We start from the raw sequence: 25,810 nt of genomic DNA, 5'->3' as shown, positions 1-25,810 counted from the left end.
TGACCTCAAAAGGCAAAAGTAGGGTCAGTAGCTAAATGTTAATAGGAGACAAATTTAATCTCCACAAAAGAAAAACTTCAACATTTTCATAGTTGTTTGAAAGTGGAGTGGGCTAATCTGATGAACTGTTCATTTTTGAAGGTCTTCAATTGGAGGTTGGATGTCTATTTGTCAAGATAGAGTAGAGATTCATTTAGATATGAGTATTACTAGAGGACCTTTGAAGTCTCTTCCAGTTCTGAGTTTCTGTTGTATCATGTGGAATATGGCAAAGAAAGATTCAATTGGTATTTTGTTTACTAGAAGACAGAAAGTTGTTTGGATCTCTGATCTTCATTGTCATCAAATGCCTTGATTTCACTTTGATTTTTGGTTCAATGGATTGCATTATACCGATGCATCAGTGATTTAGTTGTATTTTGTCTAGCACTATAAAAACATGAAAATCCATGTGTAGAATCTATTTCGGGTAGAAACTGACAAAAGACATCATTTATTTGAAGTGCTTAATGCAAAATTTAATATTTTTTTTTACCATAATATAAGTGTTGTATGGCTTAGGCAGGAAGGAGAGTGCAGGGAAGGGATTGATAAATAATATGTTTGAGAGATGAGTGACCAACTTTTTGAAATATGTGCTCTGTTGCCATAATGACCAACTTTTAAAAAGCATACTGAAACCACTAATACCATTGACAGTGTTCATTATCATGATTCAGAGAAACAAACAGCATGGATTATAGTTAAATGAAGTTTCTTAAATAAAATTCTATTTTTGATTTAAAAATCAAATCAAATGCCTTTTAAGGGTGAGGTAGTATCATTTTGCCATGTTTCACTGCCATTAGGGAATACCAGATCATTAACTCTTATTGTCTAGAAAAGTTCCAAATCAATGATTAATTATAGATGGCCTTAAATTGAAGGTGTATACCACAAAGAATTGAAGACATTTGAAATTAATTAACTTTTACTTGACAGCCTCCCTCCCATTTCCCATTCTTTTATTCCTGTTAAAACAGTCAGAAGTCAAAATGCAAACTTCACAGAGGTCAGCCAGAAAAGTAGCCTTTAATTGACTTGTTCCACATCAGTATCTGGCTTAGGCATCAGTGTCACATTGGGAGACTGTGCTGGATACTGTGAAGTTTGCCTTTGGCTCTCTGCTGCAGATGTTGAGGGCTGACTGTTGGACTCACATACAGATTGCACAAGTTGACATTGGTCACTTGCTTTAGACTGTAAGGGTTGACTGTTGGCCTCTTGGGTTGGTTGTGGGGGTGGATTATTAATATTTCCTGCAATTTGTGGGGACTGACTTGGAACCTTTCCAATTGGTGGGAGGGATTGACCATCTCCTTCTGCTGGTGCTTGGAAGGGATGACTATCAGTCCTTGCTGTAGGCTTTATGGACTGACTTTGGGAAACTGCCCTTGGTAAGAGGGACTGATTGTCAGTCATTGGTGGAGATGTGACCTCCTCATATTCCTCAGACTTAGATGGAGGATTTGGTTGCGCTAGGGAGCTCCCTGGGCTGCAGGCTTGAGAACTATATAATTTCAGCTCCGTGTTTTCACAGGATTGGTCATGTGGAACTTCCACATGATGGGTTACCATGAAAGCTGTTGCCAGATTCCTTGGTGTATTTTCATCAGTACCGGCTACCTGTGCATCAGCTATTCCATCAGCTGTGTCAGGCTCTTCTTCTGAGGTGTTCCCATTTTCTTCTTTTTCAGGGATTTTAGCCTCTTTAATTTTTTTATATAGCTCATTTCTCTCCTCGTGCAGAGCTCTACAGAGGTTTTCTAGCCTTCCAATTTTCATCACAAAGCACTCGTATTCTTTAGTCCTCACTGCTTTCTGAGATTTTAGAAAGAAGAAGAAAAACAACAAAAATAGGATATAAAGAAAAATTAAGAAAATTATCTCTTGAAAAAACAAAATTTTTCCTTCAAAGATTGTTAAAAGAATATAAGTGGAGATAGCTGGAGTAGAAATCTAAGCATGACTACTTTTTCTTTTACAATATCTATCCATCTCTCTTGGAATCTCACCTACTCTGATGCTTTCTTTAGGAAAGAAAGGGATGAGGCAGTTTCATGCTTCTTATTTAGAACTTCTGAAATCTGAAACACCAGGGGAATTGCTGGTTCTGAGAATTGAATTGGAAGAGGAAAGCAAAGACTCTGATCAAGACTATAGGAGGAATTTCCTTCCCTTAATAACTCTGTTTGGTAGTGAATAAGGTGATGTGAAACCTCATAATTGGTGTAGCTTTTGATGAATAATAATAATTGTTTTTATAATAGCAACTAGTAATTAACTGACAATTGGTATTTTATATAGATTTTGTGTAGTTTATGTAGTTTTATGACTTTTATATAGTTTGCAAAGTATTTTTTATTACATTATCTTATTTGATCCTTATAACAATCCTATGATTTAGCTGCTATTATTACACCCATTTTACAGATGAGAAAACTGAGACTAAAAGGAGGTAAGTAATTTGCCAAAGATTCCATGCCTACTAAATGTTTGAGGCAGGATTTGAAATCAAGTCTTCATGTCTCCAAGTCCAAAGCTTGATCCACTATATTGCATGGACATATGTGATTTTGTTCTTAGAAAAAAAAAAAACTATTACACATCTATACTGACTGATAATCTCTGTTTCTCTTCCTCCTCAGCAACATTGTGTGTACTTGGAGAAGGAAAGGGAAGAAAGGACAAGGGATGGGGAAAGGTACTTAAGATGCTCTACTGAAATGACCAACCATATTCATCTTGTATTCAGGCAGGTGCCTCCTGTCGAGGAAACAGTAGTAAATTAAAATGATGGTATTCCCCTGGGACGAGCTTTTGAATTAAGAAAAAGTGTGTGAGTTAGGGTCACAAACTTACTTACAATCCCTAGTCTAATTCTACATCATTTTTGTGCTTATTATCTTTGGCTATGTTTTAATATGGCAAGTCCCTGAAGAATCTGGCTATTTTTCAAAGACAATAATTTTTGCCATTATGTTGCAGGCCCTCTTAGCATAGCTGTTTTGGCTAGAACCTAGAAAAGCTGTGACAGAATTTTCTCACCTCTTCAATCATGTCCAGGAGTGCTTTGTTACAGTTTTCAAATCTTGATTTCCATGTAGCTGTATCCTTTTCCAGTTTTTTCATTTTCTTTGTTGTCTATAATAGTAATAATGAGATGATAAATGATGATGATAGTTAGTATTTACAGTTTGTAGAACTTTATTTAAATATTATCTTAATTTATCCATACAGCAACCCTGGAAGTTAGGTGCTATTATTATCTTCATTGTAGAAGTGAGGAAACTAAGGCAGAAGTTAAATAATTTGCCCAGGGCCACATAGCTAAAAACATCTGAAATCAAGTTTGAACTTAAATTTTCCTGACTTCAGGTCCCATAGCTATTTAGTTTCTTCCACCTAGCTGCCTCTATTAAAATCATAAGAGGAGTATTAAAAAACCCATCTTTTTCTTCCCCTTCCAAAAAAGAGATATTTATTACCAACTGAAACAAATGGATTTTCTAAAGGAGAGTAAAGATTTAAGATTATCAGAATGTTAGCGTTATAAGAGGCCTTATACATCATGAAATTCAACCCCTATTTTATACACAGATTCCAACTTTTTGTTGCTGTTCAGAAGATTTCTGTCATGTCCAACTCTTTGTGACCCTATTTAGTGTTTTCTTGGCAAAGATAATAGAGTAGTTTTGCTATTTCTTTTTCCAGCTCATTTTACAGATGAGGAAACTGAGGCAAACATGATTTGCCCAGGGTCACAAAACTAGTAAGTGTCTGAAGCCAAATTTGAATTCAGGAAAATGAGTCTCCTCATTAGACCAAGAAGTCCATCCAGTGTCCCATATAGCTGATCTTCACATTTGAACACAATTTCTCAGATCTAGTCCTTTCCCCCCTTGTATCCTATTCCTTCTTTGCATTTTAGTTCCCAGTATATAGCTCTAGACCTATTTGTTCTTTCATCTAGTATGTAATAGTGCAACTTAAAGCTTACTTTAACTTTTTTTGTTGTTGCCATATCACATCGTTGACTTATGAATTTGTAATCCACTGAATCCCTTACAGATTAACTGCTACCATCTAACAATAGATACCTTCTTTTGTGTGAGAGAATCTCTGCGTAAAGTTGACTTTTTGAATCTAAGTGTAAATTTATCTCTTTTAAATTTCATCTTATTAGGTGCTATTCTTCTTGTTTTTGCCTTCATAAGTTTAGAGGATTCATTCAGAGACTTGTATTACTCTTGCATTTATCAAAATATCTACCACTATATTAAGTAGTATTTTAGAGACAGAGAGAGGATTGTGAGCTCTAATGTCCTTAGACCATCCAGTCCAATCCCCTCATTTAAGAAGTAAGGAAACTGAAATTGAGTGAGGGGAAGTGAGTAAAAATTCATTTAGAATACACATATAATTGAAATATATTTGACACATCTAGGTAATTTTTCTCTGGCTTTATGTGTGAAGTCTGGCTAGCTACTCTGTCCTTTCATTAAAATTTTGCTTTGTTTCTTATATATACAAGTTTACAACTAGAAAAGGTCATTATTGACAAATAGCTAAATGAAAATCCAACCCTCAAAGACCATGGCTTCATGCTCATACTTAAAAGAGAAAATAATTTCTCAAATCAAATTAGCAATGAAGATGGATCATGATTTTAAATCATTTTAGCTACAATCTCATTTTTGATTTAAAGTTTTATTTTTCTATATTTTCTAACTTTGTTTTTTAATTGTAACAAATGAAGTCATCTTAAGTCCCTGTTTTTTCTTTTTACTAATTCTATCTTTTAAAATTTTTAATAGATTGATCACTCTGGAAAGGGAGAATTAATTTCTAATTTGAAATTGGCTTTGGTAAAGGTTCTTAATATTTGCTGCCTAATAAATATATACACAGACAGTTCACCTATAAGTATTTCAAAAATGCTATTTATTTCCAACTTGAATACTGTAGTAGAGAACATTGTGCTCATAATTCAAATTTGAGTTTTCTTTTGTGTGATTTCTTTGGTGAGAAACAGAGAGAGAACTCAGAAAACTGTACCCCTTCTCTATAATTTATAAGTGGCAACCCTTATGATGACCCATAAACATTTTTGAGTATTGTGCTCCAACTCCATTTTAATTATAAGTTCTGTGGGTTTTATTGTGCAATTTTACTTAGCACCATACTTTTTGGTTGCACATGTGCTGTATTATTGAAGAATTACTTGTGTGTATGTATAACTATGTTATATTGTTATATTGTATATTTTTACTTTATATATTTCATGTTATATTTATGCTATATATCTCATGCTATATATATATATGCATATGTACCTAAGTGCATATATATATATATGTATGTGTGTGTGTGTATGTAGATCCACACACATATATAATTATGTGCATGTATACACACACACACAAATCATATGTGTCCTGAAGAGGAAAAGAATATCAAACTACCGTTTAAATTTCAACTTTGCTATGTATTACTTATGTGACCTTGGGCAATCAGTTAACTTCTTTGGGCTTCATTTCTCTTATTTATAAAATAAAAGAATTGGTCTAGAATTCAGGGATCCTCAAACTACTGCCCGCGGGCCAGATGCAGCAGCTGAGAATGATTATCCCCCTCACCAGGGTTATGAAGTTTCTTTATTTAAAGACCCACAAAACAAAGTTTTTGTTTTTACTATAGTCCAACCCTCCAGCAGTCTGAGGGACAGTGAACTGGCCCCCTATTTAAAAAGTTTGAGGGCCCTTGGCACTCTAGATGGTCATTAAGGTCCCTTCTAGTTCTAGATCTATGATCCTATAAGATATACGAGAATCAGAATATGTGGTGTATAGAAGGCCAACCTTGGGATAAGGAAGATTTGAGTTTAAGCTCTTTCCATTGGCAAGTCAACTTCTCAGTGCCTTGGGTGATTGTTAATGATGGAGGTAATTTCTGTATTAGGCATTTTCTGCACTAATAAAAATCAAAGATCTAGACTGCTCACAAATTGTATCCATATCTGTGCATATTATATGTGGACATATTTCTCACTCTTACTTATGAATCTATTCTTAAATGCTTCTTGTATTTATGAGTTGGTATATGCTGTTTCCTAAGCATAACTCTATGTTGACTCTGTTATAAAAGAAATGAATGGAAAGGGGACTTGATTTCTTTTAAGAGTAAAACAATATGACTATTTTTCTTTGTTACAAGAGAAGATTTGATGTCAGGGGTATATATCAGGAAATAACTATTAAAATTGTTTTTAAAAGTTGATAAAACTTAGCTTTTAAAAAGAAAAATGAAACATGTGCATAAACATTTCTGAGAGATATGCACCTACAAATAGAGACTAGTTTTATGTTGAAGAAATAAGAAAAATAACATGATGATCTAAAGTAGAAGGATCTGGTGAATAGAATTAGATAGGAGAGCTGGGGTATAGTTCAAATTCATTACTAATTATCTGTACTTTGGGTATATCATTCCACCCTGTTTCCCCATCTATGAAATAGTGAGGTTAGGCTAATAATTCCAAGGTTTGTTCCCACTCTAATATCCCACAGTTATAAAATGGAGAATTAAAGCAACTATTTGCATTTGGGGGGGGTGGAATATAGTAGTTAAATTCTAAGGGATAGCTTGCAATTTAGGAGAATAGTTCTTTTTAACTTTAGTGCCTATCAGATTATTGCATATTGAAGGATTATCCTTTCTTTAACTTTCAATAAACATTAAAAAAAAAAGTGTATCTTTCCCTTCTACTCCCTCCCCATACCAAGAAAACAAGTAAGAATGAATCATTTTCTTTTTCTTTGGACAGTTGCTAAGACTATTTTACCACAAACTTACCAATAAAAAATATAACCACAATCTCTTCCAAATCTATAAACATTTCATGATTCTGTGAGAAGCATCACAGTGTCATAGCCAGAGATGAATGAGCCCAAAGGAGAATTGGTTGTCAAAATGGAAAATACCCGTATAGTCTGGATGATAAGTGGTACTCACTTTATCCATTTCCTGCTTGAAAGTGGCAAATACCTCATTGCTTTTTGTCAACGTATTCTGGAACTCTTCAAACCTCTCAGAATAGAGAGTAAGCTGCAAGCACAGGAAAGAAGAGATCTATTATAGGAGTTATATTCAGATTGATTTAAGATCAAAACGCTATGCTATGGATTATTATTTGGGAAGATAAATGTTTTATGGAGGTGATTCTAGAAATACTTATAGCTCTAATAGCTCTCATGGACTGAGCCTAGGTCAATGTTCAATGAAATCTAGTTCAACTCATTTATTGAGTGCTTACTGTATGCATGGCACTGAAGTAAGGTTCTGCAGGATTCTCAACTGATATCAATTAATCAATCAACAAACATTTATTGAGTGTCTAGTATGTGACAGTCACTGAGGATACAGATAAAAAGTTAAGAGAGTTTCTGCTGTCAAGGAGCTTACATTCAATATGAGGGAAAGGACAAATAAACCAACAAGAAATGAATACAAGATAGATACATAAAGAGAAATATAAACTCTAATCTTTCCTAACTATGTCATCTTAAATTCCAACATACTCATAGCAGTTCAGAATTAGAAGAAACCTTGGAAAACATCAAGTTCAATCTTTACCTGTATAAGATTCCCCATTACAATCTCCCTGGAAGATATATCTCTGAGCCAAACTCTGAGATTAGCTTTGTACCAAGGCACTCTTTCATTTAGAAATAATAATGACTGGATCTATTTCATTTAAAAGAAATTTTTTTATATTCTTTTTTTAATGAATAAAAGTTTAAAAGCATTCAAAGAATGTAAAACACAATTCTGTATTTAGGATCTGTGTCCAAAGACCCATGGGATTAACCTTAGAAACAAGTACAATGACCATCAACAAAAGAGACTGTTGTGGGGTGTATGGTATTCTCCTTTTATAATGAACTCTATAGCCAAGTTCCCTTACTGTAAAAGGAATCATGGTCCTAAGAAGTTCAAATTTAAAAGGCTATGTAAGCTACACTGTTTCAATCATTGACTTTCTGAATCTTCTTTCCTCTTTGATAGTGTGAGTGTGTTATTTTGTTGATAATTTAGCATTCCAAATCTGTGAATGTTCCTCCCTGTTGAATTGCTGTTTGGGACTTTAAGAAAACTGTATCTTTAAATAGCAATTATGTTTCACTGTTTTTTTTTTTTTTTTAAGAACATTGTACTTTCATCCTGAATGACTGAAAAATAAATGTCTAGGAAAATAACACAATCTTACATTGAGTTGTAATATAGACCTCAAAAATGAATACCAACTCAGGGGATCTCAAAGTTCCATTCTAATGCTAATATTTTGTGATTCTGACAATACTTATCTGTTAGAAGCCCTTTAAAATGGATTCAGGAATATTGTAGTACCTTACAAACAAGTTTTAAAAAATTTTCTCCTACTTAACTTTATTGTGATTAAAACAAATAAATGAACAAAAAACCATCCTAGTTGCACAATGTTTGCTGTTTTAAAAGGGAAATTCTTTTAAATTTAGGGATTTTGGTTTTTTTCTGTCTTTTTGGTGGATTTTTTTTTGACATTCAAATTTGGGGATATGGAAAGCCAGAAGAAGAGCAAGGTTAAATTAAATAAAAGTGGCTGCATAAGAGGCTTCTGGAAACATCCTTGCCTTATAGGGAAGTGGGTTATAGGGAGCAATAGGGAGAGCATGAAGTGAAACAAGATGGACTACAACAAGATTTTAAAACAAGCCTACTTGTGTGTGTGTGTGTGTGTGTGTGTGTGTGTGTGTGTTTATGTTTATAATAGAGTATGGGATAAATCACAATAGAAGGGCAAATTTGGTTCACGAGTGCTTCCCACCCATAAAAGAACATAAAAAGATTTATTCAGCCTCTCATAAGTATTAGTTCTTGACTATATGCAAATGGATGTATGTACTCTTGCATTATCTCTGCTAAATTTGGAAGCCTTCTGACTTTTTCACCTCCTGCTGATTTATTCCCCAAGTATTCTGTAATAAGTGGTGCATCTCTCTTTGAAGCACTAGGAAACTCTGTTTAAAGGATTCCAGGGAAGAGTCTTTTATTTAAATATGTCATTGCCTCTTCTCTCATGGGAGGACTACTAATGCTTCTTGGTTTCATCTTTCATTCTCTGCTGCCTCTGTTCATTCTGGGACATAATCCACCATTCTAGGAACTTAATAGCTCCCAGTCTCTGCCTCTTGGAAACCTCTTCCTTCAATATCCAACAAAATGACCACCCACTCCACTAAACCTTTCCTGGTCCCACTTCACTCTGTCTTTTCCCCCCACTTTAGATGAACGTGATTTTTGCTTCCTCAATTTTTCCTAGAATATTCTATATTAATCTCTACTTAGTCTCCATTCTATCTTGCAAATAATGTACGTATTTTATTGCATTGAATTGCATATAGCTGTTGTCAAAATGGATAGAGCCTGCTAGGCCTGGAATCAGGAAGATCTAAATTCATATATGATCTTAGACACTTACTAGCTCTGTGAATATTAACAATAGCACCTACCTGAAAGAATGATGAGAATTTGAGACAGTATTTATAAAATTCTCTTAGCCTGGTGCCTGGTACATAGTACTGGTGCTATATAAAAATTTATTCTTTTTCCCTTTGGTTGTAATCCATTATATCCCCTCCCCATTAGATTATAAATTCCTTAAGACTGAGGAATGTTGTTTTTTCTTTTGTCTTTCGTCTTTATATGTCAAGTGCCTATCATAGGGCCTTGCACAAATTAAGATCACAGAAACATAGATTTGGAGCTGGAAGGGATCTTTGAAGCCATTGAATACAACTCCTCCTACTCTCTTTTTTATAGACGAGGAAATTAGACTTAAATGGGTTAAAATATTTATAGGATCATAAGACTATATATATATATATGTATATGTATGCCTATATATATATGTATATATGTATGCACACACAAACAAATATATATGTAAAAAGCTGAAAAGGACCTTAGAAGCCATTGAACCCAAGCCCTCATTTTTCTCATATGAGAAAATTGAGTCACAGAACAAGTATCCAAGGACAAAAGATAAGTGAGTTGAAAAATTAGGATTCAGGCTCATGTACAAAGATGCCAAATTCAATTACTCTAATGCATTTTTGTCTAATTGAATCAAAATGAAGGTGCAAACCAGAGTGACAGTGAGATGGGATAATAAATTACATCTGGGAAGGTCTCTACCACATCTTATCTCACATCTCCAGCTTGTAGTAAGAATGAGGGAGTTGTCCAACTTCTTAGATTTTTGTCATCTCTTTACATTGGGGCACCATTGTTTGATGTGTAAGACACATTCTTATTCCAATGTAAGTATTAAGATATACCTTAGCCAAACAGAAACTAATTCTAGATTATCCTATGTTTTGAACTCATCATTGCCTTAGCTTCCTTATTTGAGAATTGACTAAAATCTATTTTTTTTTGCTTTAATTTTTAAAATGTAGTATGTTTTAACAGATAAGAGTGCTGGGATCAGGGTTAGAAGCACCCAAACTGGCATTTATTAGCTGTATTATGTTGGACAAGTTATTTAAATTTTCTGAGCTTCAGAATTTTCGAAGTCATACACTATGTTATATGCAGGATCTTTTAGTTAGAGAAAACTCCTTCACTAATACATTCATAGATCCTTACTTGGTATACTAACGTGTAAAATAAAGGAAATGAAACATATAGAAGAGATTTTGAATATTTATGTTTGTCAATAATAAGTCTAAACTTAAACTACTCTTTATTCTTACCTTCAAAGATTAATTTAAAGAAGGGGAGAGAAAGGGGAAAAGATGTGAGTGCAGGAATGTCTATTTGGACACTGGTTTGTCCTGACTGACACTTGTGGTTCCATAATTTATAAGACGGGCATGTAGAATGGGTCATGTAGATGAGTAGAATTGTCCTACTTCACTAAGTAAGTGAATTTTAACAATTTTTTTTAACAATTGTGAATTTACTCTTGTTTTCCCCTTATTTATGCCCAATATGAAGACTTTGGAAACAAATAAAGAAAGGCACATATCATGCATTTAACTCTTCCTACTTTACCTGGGCTTGCATGACTGTTTCTTGTTCTTTCAGCATCTTAGTCTGAAGCTTCCACTCAGCTGCTTGATTCAATAACTATGTAAAAAACATATCCAAAGGCAAAAGTATATTACATTCAAAAGATCTTTTAAGCAACTTTGTTGTTACACCTAATATATACATTTTAGTACTTTTCCTGCCTGTTAGCTCTTTTTAAAAGCTTCAGGCCTAATGCTTTACAATTTTTTTCTTTTATTTCTTTACTTATGGCTTTCCCCCATCTTGAGATAGTCTTTACCCTTTGTCTCTAGCAATCCTAATTCTAAATACCTCTTTCAAAGTTTAGTCAAAGCTTAACCTTTATTAGCACTTCCCTGGGTAAATTAACCGACACTGATTCTTCCCTTCTCTAAATTCCCACAGCATCTAACTTTTGAGGATATGAATACCTTATGTTGCTCCCAAGTTATTTCATGTATATAGATGATTGGGCTTCTGGAGCCAGATTTCAATTTTAAGAAGTCAGAAACTATGTGCCCTCGTTTCTTTTGGCTTCTCCACAGTAACCTACACAATGATGGACATAATAGGTTCTTAATAAATGACTGTTGCCTTCATTTTTTAGTTCAACAAGTTATTAAGAGCTGTCTACTATGTGCAAGATGCTATGTTGGGAGCTGGGGATACAAATATTAAATACAACATAGTCCTTGTTCTTTGGGAGCCTATAAGCTGATAGAGATGAAAAAATTAAAGGATGTTCTCTCTATCTCTGTCTCTCTATATCTATGTCCTAATATACTACATGTATAGATATAATATGCTAGTTCTTTCCCTAGAACACAGTAGAAATGTTTGTTTCTAAAGGTCAGCTGAAATAAAAAAAAAATAAAATAAAGACCAATATTGACTCCCAAGGACAAATCAGGAAAAGTGACTCTTTCTTTTTGGTAAAGACTATAGATAGTGAATATTGCATATCAAAACTGTCTCAGTTGAATGCAACTACTGGACAAATTAATTTTTGCAAAGGAGACCTCAGTAGTCTTTACCAAGTAATACCACCAGGAAATAAATGATATTAAAAAAACAAAGGACATCAATTAAAATTTAAGAGGGAAAGTAGTATAGATTACAGATACTTCCCAGACTCTTGATTATCTACCAAGGTGTTTCTTAAGATAAAATTTGGTCTTTCCTGCTGTTGGGGGTGGGTAGGGTGAGGAAACCATTGTTTCCATTTGTATTTAATAATGGATCCCTGTCCCTCTGTGAATTTTCATGAACACAAAGGACTTAGGAGTTTCTCTATGACATGGGATAAAATATAGCAGGCAGATGTTTAAATTGATAAATACATATTCTTTTTCTCTCTGGTGTCGCTCCTCTGCTTCCTTCATCATTTCTTGGGCCTCTTCAAGTTTTGCATCCACCAGCTTCTGTTGGAGTTCCCGGTGCTTAAATATTTTATCCAGATGCTGGAGGAGAACAAAGCACACATGTGAAAAAAGGAAGAAAAAAAAAGAGGATTTATATCCTAGAACCTGATAATTTTTAGACAATATTCCTATCAGCACAAAACCTATTTGCTTTTCCTTTGAGATTCCATGACAAAAAAGGATCCAATGTCAAAAGAACAGAATTTAAGAAATAAAGAAAAGTATATATTGCTCCCTCTTCTGGAGAAGAAAGGGAAATGTCATTATTGGTTACAAAAATTCCCTGTATTAGGCATTAATTATGTTTTCATGTTGTTAGAATCATAGATATGGAGTTGGGAGAAAACACAAGAGACCATCTGGTCCAATGCCCTCATTTTACAGATGAGTAAATTAAAAGTGAAGTTATTTGATCTAGGTCAGAAAGATTTCAAGTTTTGGAGGCAGATTTGAATCCAGATCCTCTAACTTTAAAGTCATTGTTCTTTCTACTATATCTAGTTGTCTCCTATTGAAGCCTATTGGCTTGAAACTTTTAGGTTCTATTATAGGTAAATTCTCCTCAGTTTGCTTCCGGGGCTTGCTTAACATTGCATTATGGTCCCTTTGTAACGTTCCTTGCATTTTAAATAATAATTTATATAATCACTGCATTTTAAAATATCAAGTCTGTTAAGTTGAAATATCCAATAATTTTAGAGAAGCCTGAAGTGAAAATCTACTTCTCCTATTCTATTATCTTCGTTGTTCTTAATTCACCTACTGTATTTAAGTGTCTGAGAAGTAGAGAATCATTACAACTGGAAAAGATCTTAGAGATCATCTACTATAGTTCTTTCTTTTTATAACTGAGAAAAATGAGGCTGATATGAAGTGACTTTCCTATATCTTCTGACTCAATCTGTCTGACCCAAAGAAGTCAGAATTCTACAAGGTGATTGGTGAAGATTTACAATGATGTTTTTTCAAAATTATAATACTTATTTTATTTAGCATGCTAACTATAACTAAATGCAATACTCAAAGACAAGTTGCCTTTTAGTAGATATAATTTTCACTTGAGGTGTTTCCTTCACTGATAAGGTTTAGATTTAGACCAAAACCGAAATAAAATTTCCCCTTCTTCCACTGATTTCCTAAGAATATATTCTATAGGGGCAGCTAGGTGGAGCAGTGGATAGAGTACCATCCCTGAAGTCAGAAGGACCTGAGTTCAAATTTGACCTCGACACTTAACACTGCCTAGCTGTGTGACCCTGAGCAAGTCACTTAACCCTAATTGCCTCAGCAAAATATATATATTTTATAGCTGAGTCACAGAATATCATAATTTTTAAAGACTTAAAATTATGAAAAAGTAAAGGCAGTGAAGATACATGGCAGGCATAAGCCTGTAATATATTACCATCAACAATCTGCATTCAAAAAGCAATGTAAAAGACACTATTGAAGAATCGTTTGACCAGAAAAGGAATTGAGTCTTGAGACTTTGAACATTATGGAAGGATAGTCTGAGTGGTATGGATTGGTATTTTGATGATTCTAAAAAAAAAAATCAAAAGTAGGTTTTCTTCCATTAGGGAGGTGTTCTATACCAGGATTTATGGAAAAACATAGGATATTTGTTGTACAGGATTACAGAGGTTACAATCTATATTAGTGAAAGGAGCACCCATACTCATAGAATTGTGTACCTATTCAAAAAGAAAGAGGAGGTTACAAAAAAAATAAAATCTCTCTTTTTCTAGCATTATTGGGTATTGGGAAGGTATTCCTAAGGGAAAGCTGTGGTTTAGATCATATAACCTCATTTCACTTTTTATTTCTTTTTAGCTACTGTAAGGATAGGATGGAAATTCAGATGAATTTCTTAAGCCCTTTCAAATTAGTAATATTTTCTGTGATTCTCTTGGTTTACAAAGTTGCTTCAAAATATTAGTCCATTAAAGAGTGTCTCAAAATTTAATTCCTCCAATTTCCTAAGCTAATAATAGTTTGCATTTACAGAACACTTTAAGGTTTACAAAGCTCCAGCATGATGAATATGGAAATATTTTTAGAAGAATTGCACATGTTTCATCTATATTGGATTGCTTGCTGTCTTGAGTAGGGAAAAGGGGGGGGGGAAGGGAAGGAGAAAAATTTGGAACATAAAGTTTTGCAAAGGTGAATGTTAAAAACTATCTTTGTATGTATTTGAAAAATAAAATATTATTAAAAACAATAAATCATACATTTTCTAAAAAAAAAGTTTTTCAAAACTCGTTATTCATGAAATAGCTTTGTGGAGGTGGGCACTATTATTATCTTCCTTTTTACAGATAAGGAAACTGCAGCCAAAGAGGGTAACTGACTTGCCCAGAGCCACACAGTTAAGATGTGTCTGAGGCAGGATTTGAACTCAGGTTTTCTTGACTTCAAACGCAGAATTCTATTCACCATACCATCTATCTACCCCAGTGGCTCAGTGTCCCTATTTTGCATGGCTTAATAAACTTCTCACCTCTTCTCTCAGTTCATACTGATCAATGATGCTTTTCAGTTTCTCTGCTAGCTCTGTGTTTTCTTGGCATAGTGTCATGTTCCTTTCACTCTGTTGCTCAATCTGAGCCTGGATGTCACTCAGTGTGCCCTGAAAATGGTTTGTGATCTCTTTCCTTTTCTCATCTTCCTCACGTGCTCTCTGGAGAGTTTCTTCCTGTTGAAAAGAAGAACAATATTTGAGTTTGAGAGTTTCAGTAACTACCCTGTCCCCAGATTTACAAAAAAAAAAAAAAAAAAAAAATCAGTCTGAAGATCTATAACAAAGTGAAGAGAAAGAATAATTAAACATGTGTACAAGGGGTTTTGAGTTCTTTTCTAAATCGTACTACTTCACTAAGAAGTAAATATAGAAGGAATATTATAGACTAACACACAAATGTCAATGATAGGTGAATAGTTCCTGAAAACAGGTGCTATGAACACCTTTTATCTAGTAGTTATTTATGAATAGAGTAGGCTCCAACTGAGTGTTTGAATGAACTGCAGCAATTTCTGCTCAACCCACAATACTCAATTCTGTTCTGACTGTGTTTGGCTGAAAACAAAGGTCACCTCCTTGCCAGGAGTTAAAAGTGATGGTTCAAATTATTCATTCTTGTGGCTTGCTATAAGAAGGAGAAAAATTGGCCTTGCCACCAAGACACATCAACTGCCTCAAAATATTGAAATGCCATAAGTATACCGTAGTAAATAGTACATTCTCTTTATTAAGAAAAAAAGTTCTCTAAATCAGCAATAAGGTGATTTAAAATAGTTACTGAGCAGTTGTACTAATCTCAGCAAACCTGCTGAATAGTGGGCTTTTGCTGGAAACAACAATCATGTGTCACGCAGGGTAATTAACATGTTGACTGGAAAATTCTGATTCTGAGTGCAATGATAAGTTTCAAACCCTTCAAAAACGCTAAAAGAAACATCTAATTTTCCCTTCTTTTGCTTTCTTAGCATGGTAGAATTGGAAATTAACTTTCAAATGTCATTTCTTTCCCCTTTTCCTTCTAAATCAAAACTCTCCATTCACTCAGACCCACTAACAATATACCAAAATTTCCCACACATCTATCCTAAGTGCTGTTTGCTTTGTGAGTCTTATTCTCATTCTGTTAGAGTAAAAGGGTTTAATATTTCCATGTAAAAATAAAGATAGAGACATACAGCTGGCAAATCACATATAGACATTGATGGGTTCCTTTATAGTCTGTTAGATTAATTTATAATATACAAGGATATTTTATGCATTCACCAATGGAAAGTAAAAACTGTATAGTACAGAAGTTTCTAGCAGAAATGCCTAAGAAGTCAAATTAAGTCCTGAAGAACATTTCTTGGTGTGGTTTGGTATGTGTATGTGTATATATGTATGTGAATATGTGGTAGGAAGGCAGAATAATTCTGTAAACAATACTTATGCCTTGTCTTTACTATGGATAAGAGTCATTGTTGGAGGGAATTCTCAAATTGACAGTCAGAGTTGGAGAATTTGATTATTTTATAGTTCATATTATATTTACAGATTAAAAGTACTTACTGCAGATAATTTTGTTTCACTTTATAAGCATTAATTAAGTTATTACTATATGTAAACCACTGTGGAGATAATGGAAATAGAAGGAAAAAATCTCAAATCACTCTTATCCTCAAGGAGCTTATATTCTACTCTTAGACATAGCATGTAAGAAATAAGTAGAATACAAAGTAAATTGAAGAGGGAGAGATCTGAGGAGGAATAGGGATACTTCTTTGAGGAGTTAGTGGCACCTGAATTGAGGCCGGCAGTAAGATGAGTATTCTGACCAATGGATATTTGGAGAATACATTTTGAAAATGGAGAAATGACTTGTGAGGAGGCAAGAAATGAAATTTAAGTCCAAGAAATGCCTAGGAATCTCATTTGGTCAAGAAGGGAAATGGTAGGCAGTAAGTCTGAAAATGCAGGTGGAATTTAGAGTGTAAAGGGGTTTAAATGCTAGGGGAGGCGTTAGTATTTTATCCTAGAAACAATAGGCAACCACGGAAAGCTTTTGAGCAAGGGAATAACATGGTTAGTTGTGTGTTTTAGGAAATTATTTTGGTAACTATTTGGAGAGGGATTAGAAAGGGAAAGATATTGGCAACATAGGGAGACCAATGAAAAGGCTCTTATACTCATTCATGTGAGAGTAATGAGAATTTGAACTAAGTGATGGCTATGTGATTTGAGAAAGGTAAATAATAGATTAGAGATATATTTTGGGAATAGAATTAACAAATCACGGTAGCTGATTGGAAAGGAGTAAGCTGAAGGAGAGAGAAGAGTCAAGGATAATTCTTGAGACTGAACTTAGATCATTGGAAATATTGCCTTTAATAGAATGGGGTGGTGTGGTGAAGGTGTATAGATAAAGATAATTAATTTAATTTTAAACATGTTAAATTTGAGGTGTCAAATGGGACATCAAGGTGGTATCCAGCAAGCAACTGGCAGTTTTGCAGATTAAGGATGGATAAATGTAAATGTAAGAATCATCTGTATATAGATAATACTTGGACCCCTGGAAGTTGGGGTTGATGAGATAACTGAAAAAAACATATGTGTGTGTGTGTGTGTGTGTGTGTGTGTGTGTGTGTGTATAGAGAGAGAGAGAAGAGAGAAAGAGAGAGAGCAAGAGAGAGAAAAGAGAGAGAGAGAAAGAGAGAGAGAGAGAAAGGACCCTACATAGAGCTCTGGGTAACTCCTCTGGAGAACCCCATAGGGTTAGTGGGGACAGAAAACTGTTGAGCCAGCAAAGAGAACAGAAAAGTGGTTAGACAGGTAGGAAGAATACTAACAAAGAACATCATCATAAAAAATGAAATTCTAGTACCAAAAGATACATCTCCAAATCCATACTTCTTAATTTTTCTTCCAAAACTTGCTTTTCCTTCTAACTTTACTATTTTTTCTAAGAGTATTACAATTCTCCTAGTCTCCTGTATTCAGAGTTTTAGTGTTGTCTTTGAAATTTCATTTTCTTTCAACTCATATTCAACTGGTTACCAGTTCCTATTAATTTTACATAATTTTATTATGCATTTTATTAATGCATAATAGTCTCATTCATCCCAATTCCCATTGCTACCATCCTAAGACAGGGTCTCAATATAACCTACATGGATTATAGCAATAATCTCCTAATCCTAATGGGTCTTCTCATCTCCATAGTCTCCCTTCCATCTATACTTCTTACTTCTTCCAGACTAATCTTTAAACACAGATCTGGTCATATCACATTTCTGCTTAAAAATCTTCTGCAGCTCTTTATTTCCCTACAAAAAAAGTTGTAGCTTTTTTGATTTGACATTGAAGGCCTTCTACAACCTGGAATGAATTCACATTTCAATTACAAACATTTACCTTTCTAACTTTAACTTGAATTTCTCCTCAGTATACATTCTATGTTTCAGCTAAACTGCATATTTTGAGTTTCTCAGATTATTTCCTATGCTTATGTTTTCTTCCTGTTTCATTAACCTTTTGAATTCCTACTCATGCTTTAAAGTTCAACTCATAAACTATCTTCTATGTAAAGCCTTCCTTTGTATACTTTGTAGGAAGCAACCTTCCATCTCAGATCCTGTTTTGTGTCTCTGTAATGTCCTTATCAAATATTAATATGTGTTTTGGGAATCTGTATGTTACATCTGGGGTACTGCTAGATGTAAGGAAAAGGGAACATGTCTCATCTATACCTGGAATCTCCACAAATGCCTAGCTCAGCCCTCTGCATATAGTAGTTAATAAATGTTTGTTGAATTGAATTGTACCTCTATTTTACAAATAAGAAAATTGAAGCCAAGAGAAGTGTGGTTTGAGTCATGTTTCTAGATAAATACAGTGAAGTTTTAAAAACATATATATCATTTTGCAAAGCATACTTTATCAACAGGTAGAGTAATTCCTCTTGAAATTTTCTTCTAATGTTTTCCATCATTCTAATATGACTTATTCATGAATGTCACTAAGGCTATTCTAGTGGAGGTATGGCCAAGATCAGAGTGGCTGGTTTGATAAGACTTATCACTGAGTTCATCACAGAACAATGAATTTTCCAGTCATAGCAATTCTCAAGACTGTCTACTCAGGTATAAAGGGATTGCCATCTATGCTAATAAAAGAAGGTGGAATTTTGACACTGACAAAGCTAGATCTCTTGAATATGCAAAAATATGAATTACAATTAAGAATTAAAATACGTGTGCATATAAAAATAAATATGTGTATGTATATATGTATGTATGTATGCATGCGTATATTTATTGAGTGACATTTCTGTATCTAGTCCTATTTTTGAGGTATTATGGAGGTTTAAGAGAGATTATATTGGCTGGCTTTGAGGAATCATCTCTACAAAATACATATGATTATACCAACCCTTGTGGTGTATATGTAATTTTTAAGAACTGTTATTTTTAAAACAATAGATAATCTTAACTCTTGATAGATTATTGTGGAACTGAAAAGGAATAGATACAGGGAAAATTCTGATCAACTTAGAATCAGGACTCTGTTGGCAAGGCATAGGACTTGTGTTCAAATCCCCAAATTCTGACACATTACTTAACATCCTTGGATCTCAGTATCCTCAAATGTAAAATGAGAAGTTTTAATTAGATATCATTGAGTTCCCTTCTAATTCTAATTTGATGGTCCTATAATCATAAGATACTGTTACCATAGGATGTTGCTTAGTTAACAGCTATTTAGGAATCGCCTAATTGTGCCAGGCACTATACTAAGCAGTAGAGATACAAAAAGATGAAAGAGTTTTAGAGATAATTTAATCAAACCATTTCATTTTATTGATGATGAAATGGAGTCCAAAATGATTTCTTCAAGGTCATGTAACTACTTACGGGAGCTAAGACTGTATGTATCTCCTTATTTTTTATCCAATGTGGTTTTCATTATTCAATATTCTCTCTCTGGGAGGGATGTAAAAACCACAAAATAAGAATCTTTTATTGCTTTGCTAGTCAACAGTAGGAAGGGAAAGGGAAATCTTCACAGCATGAAGCAAAACCAGATCCACAGAATGTTAGATGGAAGATACCTTAATAATATTTTTTAAAAATGAAAAGGCAGAAGCTCAGAAAGCTTAATTGACTAGTTTGGGGATATACAAACTGAGGAGGGGCTGGTACTAGAATCCATTGCTCAGGACTCCTCCTTTGTCCATTTTATGATATAATGTTTATTTAGTTTTGTACCATGATATGACAATATTGGGATTTTGCAAAAGATACTTTGCTAACAGGTAAAGAAAAGCAGGTAAAATAATGCTTAACTCTTGATTCCACTATCTTGAAAACTATCATTTCACTACTAGTTGAGCTGAAGTATTTTGTTATCATTAAGCAAAGTCTTTATAAAACATACAGATTAAAAATGTAAACAAAACTTCAAGAGAAAATACCTAAAATGCATATAGGAACAAACTTTCTCTAGCACCTTCAAATACTTTAGATCAGATGTTCTTAACCTATTTTGTGTCATGGACTCCTGAGCAAGCTGGTGAAATCCATGGACTTCAGAATCATGTTCTTAAATAATTGAGGAAAAAGTTTAGGTTCAATTAATAAAAATATAATAATATAATATAAATACAATATAAAATATAAATATAATAAAAATAAAATATAATAATAAAAATAAATATCCTCTACCATGGAGGGGGCCCTTGGACCCCAAGTTAAGAATCTTTTTTTCAGATTTGCCAATTTAAATTAATGAAGTGATGGTGAGTGGTATACTAGATGATTCCTAAATTCCCTTGAAGCTTTATAACTAGACCTATAATTATAAAATTGTTTTTTTTAATCAAGCAGATATCCTAGCAATTTCTCTACTAGTCAACTTTTTACCAATCTTAATTGCAGTTTTATTACTTGCAAGTATATTGTGATATTTTTTAAAAAAATTATACCATATCTCATATATATGTAATATATAGACACATATATTTTTAAATGATCCCATGCCACATATATGTAATATAAATACATGCACATATATTATTTCTTTAAAAACAATCCCATATATAGTAATATAAATACACACAAACATATATATATATAAAATACATACACATATATGTAACACACACATACACACATATATGAAAAGAATAACTCTTTGATCCATTGAAGAAAGAAGGTTATATTTCCTTCAGGAGTGGTGGAAACAACTTTGGAAGGTTATAGCACGCTGGCATTCTCTCCATCTCCCTTGTCCTACCTCCTAGAATAATTACAAGCTTGTTATAATAACTTGAGTGTGATCATGGCAAATAGTGTTTTCTTTCTCTATATATCAATCCATATAATTTATCTGCCATATCTTCAAATCCCTTTATTCTTTATTTCCAATTCAAATTTAACTTTTTAAAAATTACAACTGCAACTTTGTTGAAACAATGAAAAAGTCAGGAATTCTGCAAAGGGGCCTAGGTTTGATGTCAAAAGACCTGAGTTGGTCTTTGCTACCAATTACTTTTGGAAATTTAGGCAAAGCATTTCTCCTCCCTGAGGCTCAGTTTCATTATCTATAAAAAGAGGGGTTAGGACAGATGATCTCTTAGGTTCCTCTTAGCTCTAAGAACCTAGATCCTTAAATGTTAAATTAGAAATTAAAGAGGAGAATATAGATAAATACATCAGACTACTGCTAGTGAATACAATTCTCAAATTACAAAGACTTCCCACACCTACTCCCTTCCCCCATTCTTTGTTTATTATTTTCCTCAGCACAGCCTTTGTGATGATGCCAGGTTTGAATGTTACTGAAACCATCACTCCTGGCAACGAGGTAACCTGAGAATTAGAGATGTTCATCATACTGGATTCCCCATTTCCCAGAGAACAAATGTGATCTCTTGATTAAAGAAGAGGTCAAGGTATTAGGACCCTTACAGTTTGCTCCTGGTTTTATGTCTAAGGTTTGCACATTTAGGAAAGTCTTTTAATCTTCCTCTGTCTCAGTTTATCCCCTTGTGAGCACGAGTAATACTGTGTACCTCATAGGAACATTGGTGTTAATTAATTAATGTTTGTCAAATGCTTCAGGATCCTTAGCTGAAAAGGAGTATTGTAGAAGCGGGAAGTATTATCTATTAGAGAGCAGTATCTTGCCAGCACTGAACAGAGCCAGTGTCTGTGTGTAATCAAATTAACCACACTGCTGAAGGCTTATGCCATAATTAGTGAAAACACATACAGACAAGTGAAGTGATCACTCCATTATTTTTGGTAGGAATTATTGTCTGAATAATTGGAATTATTGCTCCCATGTTTTCCCAATCTTTTTTATGTGCCTATTTAAAGAATGACTATTTTAATGCTTACTATAACATTACCTTGTAAATTACCTTGTCTGTAATTTTTTCATCTAAATTCAAACCTTTTTGGGGATTCCCATTGTAAATGATAAAAGTTTTTGCTTCTTGGAAAATTTGTACATGGATAGGACTGAAAGTTGCCACTTTAAACTAATGAAGAAACAACATGATGAATATATTGGTAATAGCTCTGGAATTAGGAGTCAAATGATGGGCAGTGAGGAGTAGTAAATAGATATTGGATTGGGAGATAGAAAGGCTAGAGTTTAAATTTTGCCTTGGATACCAGCTGTTTGATCTTGGGCAACCCACTTTACCTACCTGCCTCAATTTCTTCACCTATAAAATGGAGATAATAATAGTACCTCTATGACACAATATATTGAAAGTAACCTTAAAGCATTATATAAATGCTAGTTATTATAGCAATAATAATAATGCATGTCATTATTATTATTATCATCTAGGTTTGAGTCATAGCTTGGTTACTTCCTGGCTCTGAGATAGTGGGAAAATCATTTCACTTTTCTAAGCCTTTTTTTTTTCCTCCACTGTATAATTGGGATAATAATCCCTATTTCACCTATCTCATTAGTTTAATATGGTAGATGAAATAAGAGAGGGTTATGTAGGAAACAGTTCATGGGACCATTTAGAGCTGGAAGAAACCTAAAAAATCATTGTATTCAATCCTTTCATCCTCTAAATTGAAACTCAAATAATCTTGACCCAGACTAGAAAATGATTTATATGGAGGCTGCCATATTAATGGTATATTAATAGATCTAGAAGACCCTCCAAGATGAAAAGAAACTGCCTAGGTCAAATAGGTCCAGTTCATATCTTTTCTCCCTTCTATCTCCACTGGATCAAGAGTGTTATCTGTAGGACTATGTGAGGGAATGAGGGTCAGGAAGCTAAGAGAGGACAACACCTGGGATATAGTAGGCACTTAATAATATTTGTTGAATTTGTAAATTAATCAGTTAAAAAGCAACCATTTATTAAGTGTGCCAGGCATTTAGGCCCCGGAGATATAAAGCAGAAAAAAATGAAACAATTCCTTCTCTCTGGAGCTTAAATTATTTTTGGGGGAGGGGAAATTTTGACTTCTGTTTTCTTTTTCAAGATAAATGATAGGAGAGCAAAACTTCAAGAACAAAGGGATAAAAAATCCTCCGAAATATTTACCTCCTGAAACATGCATATAGCACTAGCATAGGACCTCTTTAATCTCCTAATGTTCCCTGAGTATATCATTTTAACCCCCAAGTAGTTTTCATTAAGATTTAAGTAGTATTTTAATACTTGAGTGCTAATTAATGAACTTTTTTTTTTTTTTTTTTGGCTCGAGCCTAATTTTTAAGGAACAGGGAGAAGGAGAAAAGGCCATCTGTGTTTTCTCTCTCCTGCAGGCAGAAGCTCAGAAAGCCAGTTGTGGAGAAGAGCTGGTACCAGTAGGGGTCACCAGCACTCCAGTCCTTGGGTTTGACAGGAAAAAAATTAGCCTCAAAAGTGTAGCAGAAAGCAGAAAGTGTATCAGAAAGCCTCCAGAATGTATCCAGAATACACTGGGCTGCTCCATTCAGGGAACTGAAATAGAGGGTGGTAGGAGTGGTGAAGTGAGTTTGTGGAGCTCAAATTTTGCTCCCAAATTAGCCCACTCACCTTGAGAGTTTTGTTGTGTCTCTGAAGCTCACGACACAGACTTTCCAGCTTACTGCGGGCTAGGATAGCTTTGCTGTGCTCACTCTGCAACTGGTCCTTCTCCTTGATAATTTGGGCCTGTCTCTTTTGCAGATGCTTCAGCTGCTTCTGCTCAGTCCGGTGTTCTTCCAGCTGCATGTGCATGAAGGAGGGAGGAAAGACATGAATTCTCTTGTGGGGGAGATAAACAGTGCAAAAGATGAAAAAAAAATCCCTTGAAATTGGCTTTTTGAAAATGTTTATGAACTCATCCCCATCTGTGTCTATTCCCAATCTCCTCACCTTTTTAGTAGCCTCAGAAATAATTATGGGAACCCAGAAGCTTATAAATCTTCTTTCTTAATTTTTCACCCATTTCTGCTTTGAGTTACTATTTGATTGTTTTGTTATTATTGGACTTATGTGTCATGATCCCAATCTTAAAACAAGAAGACTTTCTTAGAATTTATTAATGATGCCAGATTTCAGAGATCAGATGATGGCATAATTATTAGGAAATTACCTCTCAGGAGCATATTTACTTTTTTTTTTTTTTTTTTGAAAGACAGCATAATATAATGACCAGAGTCAAGAAGTCATGGGTTCAAATTCCATCTCATACATATATTTACTGTTTGACCCTGGGCTAATTGAGGTCTCTCTGAGCCTGTTTTTATGTAAAATGAGCATAGTAATAGCATCCACCTTGTCACTGGTTAAAATCTCATTAGTATTGATCAAATGAGGTGATATTATGTAAAGTTCTTGGTGGATCTTATAGTGACTATAAATATAAGCTATTACATTCAATGTTTAATTAAAAGATTGATAATGAATTTCAATACAATCAATAAAACTTGATTAGTAACTGTCAGAACATTTCAATATATATCAATATAACATGTCAACAATTTTTCCATCAGGATTAAGTCCTTATAAGATTATTTGTCTATTCATCTGAAATCACTTTTGTTCTCATATATTTGTAGTTTACATGTACTCCTTTCTTTTGGTTCTTTCTTTTGCTTTGCTTTTGAATTATTATTATCATTATTTGCCTTGTTCCTCAAAACGACCCTTTTTGTGCAAGTGTGGGAAAAAGAGGAAAGGGGGGAAAGAGAATCTCATAACAACTGAAGCATAAAATCTTCTTTCTTGTGCGGCTTTTTTTTTTTCCTTGGAGGCTTGCTGAAGGAAGAGATGGTGCAATAAACATGGAACTAATGTATGCTGAAACACCTGAACATTGTCAGGTTTTACCCAAAGCTACTGAGATAGCCATTGGGTGGCAGTGTGGCTTTTATTTTGCTATGCTTTGGCTCAGATCTACCTCTCTAGAGGCAGAGAGAATGGGGACCAAATCTCTTCTAGAAACTAAAGGAGTAAATGTGTTCAGCTGTTTAGATTAGCACAGCTGCTAGAAAGGAACAGTCAAACTAATTTTTTTGGTTTGTTTTGGTTTTGTGCAACTACTTCTATCCCTAAACTTGAACGAGAGTCCCTTCAGAATAAACTGCAATGCCCTGTAGGCGATCTTCCAGGAGGTAACATCCCAGGACACCATAGTGGAAGGCTAGCTAACAGAGGCCCATCTGGGACTTTTTTCCACCTGGGGCAAAAACAATTAAGGGGAGCAACTGTAGCAATCTTATTAGGGGGTAACTTTTTTATTTT

General features: G+C 34.1%; 1 protein-coding gene across 1 annotated transcript in view; it reads right to left on the bottom strand.

Moving 5' to 3' along the window:
* Positions 1–605: 605 nt before the first annotated feature.
* The window catches only part of TXLNB (taxilin beta), a 63,819-nt gene continuing 38,614 nt past the window's right edge, over positions 606–25,810 (bottom strand). Inside the window, exons 4-10 of the mRNA XM_003769504.3 lie at positions 24,119–24,289; positions 15,058–15,252; positions 12,474–12,593; positions 11,137–11,211; positions 7,054–7,146; positions 3,088–3,183; positions 606–1,860 (exon numbers count right to left, since the gene is read on the bottom strand). Coding sequence (XP_003769552.2) covers positions 1,072–1,860; positions 3,088–3,183; positions 7,054–7,146; positions 11,137–11,211; positions 12,474–12,593; positions 15,058–15,252; positions 24,119–24,289 — 1,539 coding nt within the window. The 3' untranslated portion in view covers positions 606–1,071. The remainder of the gene's footprint in view (positions 1,861–3,087; positions 3,184–7,053; positions 7,147–11,136; positions 11,212–12,473; positions 12,594–15,057; positions 15,253–24,118; positions 24,290–25,810) is intronic.

This window comes from Sarcophilus harrisii, chromosome 4 (genome assembly GCF_902635505.1).
Source record: "Sarcophilus harrisii chromosome 4, mSarHar1.11, whole genome shotgun sequence".
In the NCBI taxonomy this organism is placed as follows: domain Eukaryota; kingdom Metazoa; phylum Chordata; class Mammalia; order Dasyuromorphia; family Dasyuridae; genus Sarcophilus; species Sarcophilus harrisii.
The sequence above is the reverse complement of the archived record's forward strand: the minus strand, read 5'-3'. Positions and strand labels throughout refer to the sequence as shown.